Genomic DNA, 5,596 nt, shown 5'->3' on the forward strand with positions numbered 1-5,596 from the left:
TTCCTTCCTTCCTTCCTTCCTTCCTTCCTTCCTTCCTCTCTTTCTCTCTTTCTTTCTTTCCTTTTTTCTTTCTTTCTTTTTCGGAGTTTTGCTTTTGTTGCCCAGGCTGGAGTACAATGGTACAATCTTGGCTCGCTGCAACCTCCACTTCCGAGTTCAAGCAATTCTCCTGCCTAAGCCTCCCAAGTAGCTGGGATTATAGGCACATGCCACCATGCCTGGCTAATTTTTTGTATTTTTCGTAGAGACGGAGTTTCACCACATTGGTCAAGCTGGTCTCAAACTCCTGACCCCAGGTGATCCACCCGCCTCGGCCTCCCAAAGTTCTGGGATTACAGGTGCGAGCCACTGAACCCAGCCAAGTTGTGTGATTTCTAAGGCAATGAGCTGAAATGGTTTGCTATGAGATATATATGTATATGTATCTGTACATATATGTATACATGTACATCTATAGATGTGTGTGTGTGTCAACTTATTATCAGTGCTTTGTTTTCTTCAACATACAGCTATTAACTACCTCTTTCTGTGTTTTTCTAGATCTCTTTTGTATAGGTCTTGGAGATTTTCATACTCTGATCTGGATCTTTATTACAGGGGACATTATTTATTTCCCTTGATTTTATTCTTTTTTCTCTTTTTAGCTTCTGGAGCAAGATTGAATGTCTCTGACTGGTAAAGTAATTATTCTATAGCTAAAGCTGTAATGAGTTTAGACACACCTCCTGTTTCTTGTTTTTTTTTTTTTTTTCCCTCCATTTTAAAAAATGCTGCCCCCTATGTTCTGAGACTGACCTGTATTTCTTTAACCAAACCTGTGGCCCAGGATGCTGAGGACCATCAGGTGTGAATTGAGCATAAAAATAAATCCCATGGCTGCTTTTGTCACCCTTGCATGCTGGTCACTCTGCCCTCAGCAGGTATGGATGATGAGGCCACTTACAAATTCAAAGAAAGGCCAAACTGGCACAGTGAGTCATTGGATGTTGCTGGCACAGCTATAAAGGTCCGGTGGCCCAAGTTAGGAACCTGAATTCAAGCAGTGGGACAAATGAGTGTTTGACATGCAGCTCGTCATCTTAAGAGTTACTATCTTCTTGCCCTGGTGTTTCGCCCTTCCAGTGCCCCCTGCTACAGTCCATAAAGGATGGGACTTTGTTAAGGTAGGTGAATGACTCAGGACCACATTATTACGTGGTGACCATTGTGGGCTCTTATTTCGTGTGTGTGTGTATGTGTGACTGCATGGTATAATGATAAATACATACATTAATATTATATATGAAAACATTTTATTCAATCTGTGTGTTCATTTTACTCTTCTAATTTTAAGAAAAAAAAAATAATTTTTTGTAGCCCCTAAAAGTGTTTTTGGGCCCTAGTCACTGTGCCTTCTGTGCCTAATTCAGCCCCATTGCTCATCTCTCACTCTCTTAGTCTTCTAAATGGCATAGTGAACACTCCAGTTTATAGGTCTCTGAGCCTGCTAAGTAGTGAGAGATCAGGGGAAATAATTCAAATGAATTAATGTGACCTTCACATTGACTGAGTAATCTCTCAGTGGGTCTACCAGACACTTTCAATTTCTAAAAAAATTATGAATTTGTTCCAAACCTTTTAAGCATCCAAAATACCTAAAAAATGTTATAACTGGTTGCAGTCATGTATTTTGTAATTGTATAGGAACCTAGTCAAATTTCCTGCTAATGTTTAGCTCAGAACAATACAATAAGTCATTTGCTTCTTGGTGCCCAGTTCAGCTGATAATAAAACAAAGACATAAAAATGCAGTCATATAATTTAGAAAAAAAAAAAACAGTCAATAGGTTTACATCAAGTACCCATAAGAACTGTGGAATAGATCAAGCTGTACCAGATAGGAGCATTGCCCTTGAAGTATTTTGAGTGCAGCTAGGGTTCAAATATAGACAGAGAAAGCCTAATTACAATACAATGCGCTTTTTCTGTTTTTAGAAGTTTACATTTAATACACCAGACTGGCAGAAAAATCAGTGGAGACAAGGAATAGGTAAACAATGGGCTCTTTAAAAGTCGCTAAATGAAATGGAAGTAAATGCGAATGAAATGGGGAATGCAGAACCAGCCAAATTTTATGTCCTGGAGTGATTGATTCTGTCCTGATTAAGAAAACCTCCATCAGTCAGAAAGACCAGAGGCCATCTTCCCTGGGCAATTCCCAGGTAATACCTTCATGTGGTTTATACTTGGGTTTCTCCATCCTACAACTTGGAAGCTTTTTCTCTTTAAAAAAATGTTACAGCTTATCCAGGTTATTTTTATTCTGTCACCTGTCCTTAATGTCATTTCACTGTGGCATAAAGAATCAGGGATGGCTGCCATCATCTCACTGAGAACAGGAGACTTAGGAAGGCCAGACTAAGTACCATCCATCTGAGACCCTCAAAGAAGGATATGCCCAGGGTAATTAATATATAGGTCTTCCCTATTGACTCTTAGTACTCATCCTTCTTGATCTGATTCAGGACTATTTCCATCAATTTTTCCTGACCAAGAAGGAGTCACCACTCCTTACCCAGGAGACACAAATACAGCTCCTGCAACAATTCCATCGGAATGGGACAGGCCGACTTGATATGCAAATGCATGCCCTGCTGCACCAGCCCCGCTGTGGGGTGCCCGATGGGTCCAACACCTCCATCTCACCAGGAAGATGCAAGTGGAATAAGTACACTCTAACTTACAGGTGCTTGTTATTAAGGTCTAGAGGATAATGTGTAGGGTGATGACCTTAAAGGGCTTTCTACCAGGTCTCTCCTGGAGGCAACTCTATTGTCTTCTGCTTTCATTGGCAGCCCACTCAAAGCCCAAAATCTCCCTCAGAGAAGACAATACTACCAGATCCTTTTCTAAGTTCCTCTAACCATCTCTTTAGAAAGTAGAGAGCATAACCAGTATCCTTTCCCTTTGTTAAATCTTTTCTTTTTAATTTTAATGTGTGAGTGTGTGGATGGTTCTAAGGCACAATTTTGAAAACTTAATTTCTGCCTAGGTTACTCTTTTTTTGGGGGATTCTAAATATATTTGAGATATCTAAAGCAAACAGTACTAAATTATGTAGAATGCTATACATTTTAATCTATGTAGAATACTGTATATTTAATTTAATTTAACTTAGTTCACATTGTTTTATTTACTTATTTGTCTGCAACCACCAGATAGGGCTGTTGTTTTTAGACTTTAGCTGACCTAAGAATAATGTGGGATATTGTTAAAATTCTTAGAAATATGTATTTGCATGTTTAATTTCTTAAGTTTCTGATTTAGTTAGTCTGAAATTAGCTCAACTTTATAAATGACCAAAATGAATCCTAAAACTATTAAATGATTCTCCCTAAAGTAGAATTATTCATGTGTAGAGCTAGGATAATTCCCATACCTCTGAACTTTTTCATTTAGAGATTACTTTCCTCAGGATTATCAATTACCCACATGATATGAAGCCATCCACAGTGAAAGACAGTATATATAATGCAGTTTCCATCTGGAGCAATGTGACCCCTTTGATATTCCAGCAAGTGCAGAATGAAGATGCAGACATCAAGATTTCTTTCTGGCAGTGGGGTAAGAAATTGACATAGGAAGAAGGATATGTATATGCCCTGTGTAAAGGACAAAGGTTTCCATCCTTAAACAAAAACCCAGCTCCTCTATTAAAGTTTCTGAGAAAAAAAGTCTGAAAAAACCCTAATGCAAAGCAAATCCTGTAACACAGGGAAGACACTTTTAGTAAAATGAAGCAATAAAAAAAGAAGTGGTGTTGGCTGCAGTGTGAATATGGTGGGGGTATTGCACATTTTCTTTCCAAAAATGATGATGTATAGCTCCCAAATCTATTGAAATGCTATTCAAAGTTGATCCAACCTACTTATAAAAACTTTCAGAGTTTAAATTCTCTTTCCCTTTTTCCCTACCATTTTGAAAAGAGGTTATCATTATTATTATTGTCTAACTTATAAGCTTTACTCAGTGTCTGCCATCTATCTTTCTTTTTACCCTAGATAAGAGAGCAGGAAGATTTTTGGCCCCACCTTATTTCTCTGCATAGATAATGCCTTAGCCCTTTCACATCCCCAGTGGTAGACTGTTGCACAGTATCCTAAGTCTCTGAGGGTTACTTAAGACTATTCTGGCCCTTGTTTCTCCCTCCACCCTCATCGTGACCATAGCTTCTGTCGTCCACAGCCCATGAAGATGGCTGGCCCTTTGATGGGCCAGGTGGTATCTTAGGTCATGCCTTTTTACCAAATTCTGGAAATCCTGGAGTTGTCCATTTTGACAAGAATGAACATTGGTCAACTTCAAACACTGGTAAATGCCTTGTTTGGTGGGAGTGCTAGAACTCTCTGGGAACCTGGGTTTCAGTGTTGATGGTCTCCATTTAGGGATCCAGAGTGGTCAGGGTGAGGTGGAAGATTTGGCTGAGGAATCAGTTTTTCTTCATAAGTGAGGAGTTGTGGGATCATTTCTGAACACAGAAGATCCCATAATAAACACATTGTCAGATTGTGGGGTTTTTTTCTTCTTATCTCTTTGCTTCTATTTATCAGTCCCTCAATTCTTTCCATGTGTCTTTTTTGCTTCAAGTTTATCTGTCCAAATATCTTGCCCTTCTGTTTTCTACTTACCTTCTTTCCCTCCTTGCCTACCTTTTCCTTTACCCTCGAACATTAGCCCTTTCCTCCTGTTCTGTTCTCTCCTTTTTCTTTGTTCTTTTTCACACACTTTCTGCATTCCCTATGCATAGTTAATTTTATATTTTTTTCTACAATTTTTCAGGATATAATCTGTTCCTGGTTGCAACTCATGAGATTGGGCATTCTTTGGGCCTGCAGCACTCTGGGAATCAGAGCTCCATAATGTACCCCACTTACTGGTATCACGACCCTGGAACCTTCCAGCTCAGTGCCGATGATATCCAAAGGATCCAGCATTTGTATGGTCTGTGCTGTTCAAGGAAGAGAAGGGAGATTTGGGCAGGAAAATTCCACCTGAAATTTACTTTTTTTTTTTTTTCTGTTTCCATAGGAGAAAAATGTTCATCTGACATGCCTTAATGCTGGCACAGAGGACTTATTCAACCTGTCCTTTCAGGGAATTTATTTGAGGACCAAAAACTCAAAGCACTACAGCAGCCTTGGCAACTGCTAGGATGAAGCCCTAAAGAATGCAACCCAGTCAGGTTAGCTGAACCAACACTCAAAACACTACTGAGTCACAATAAAGATTGTTTTAAAGAATAACATTTTGTCCTCACAATTTGATACGTCTCAGCATTTGCTATGTTCAACCACTGTGATCAGAGCAAGAAAGAAGTGTACACAACAGTGGAGAACTCTGGCAGAGATGGCCATGGGACTGCAAGAAAAGAAAGCATAAGGTTAGGAATAGACCTTTGCCTTTTGCTACACAGGTAGAGTTTAAGGAATGTTATTTTCTATGCTGTATTTAATATGCCAGTTATTGAGACCAATTGGTTTAGTGGCTTATCTAATTATTAGCTATGAAACTTTGGTTAAATCACTTAACCAAAGTTAAGTTCAGGGCAGCTGAATCA

At 39.1% G+C, this 5,596-nt stretch overlaps 1 protein-coding gene across 1 annotated transcript in view; it reads left to right on the forward strand.

Moving 5' to 3' along the window:
* MMP26 (matrix metallopeptidase 26) overlaps positions 1-5,278 on the forward strand; it is a 323,658-nt gene extending 318,380 nt beyond the window's left edge. The window contains exons 2-7 of the mRNA XM_011984784.1: positions 921-1,163; positions 2,505-2,725; positions 3,455-3,603; positions 4,225-4,350; positions 4,819-4,980; positions 5,068-5,278. Of these exons, the coding sequence (XP_011840174.1) occupies positions 1,065-1,163; positions 2,505-2,725; positions 3,455-3,603; positions 4,225-4,350; positions 4,819-4,980; positions 5,068-5,096 (786 nt within the window). The 5' untranslated portion in view covers positions 921-1,064 and the 3' untranslated portion in view covers positions 5,097-5,278. The remainder of the gene's footprint in view (positions 1-920; positions 1,164-2,504; positions 2,726-3,454; positions 3,604-4,224; positions 4,351-4,818; positions 4,981-5,067) is intronic.
* Positions 5,279-5,596: the final 318 nt, after the last annotated feature.

Source organism: Mandrillus leucophaeus, unplaced genomic scaffold (assembly GCF_000951045.1).
Source record: "Mandrillus leucophaeus isolate KB7577 unplaced genomic scaffold, Mleu.le_1.0 Scaffold1065, whole genome shotgun sequence".
NCBI lineage: Eukaryota > Metazoa > Chordata > Mammalia > Primates > Cercopithecidae > Mandrillus > Mandrillus leucophaeus.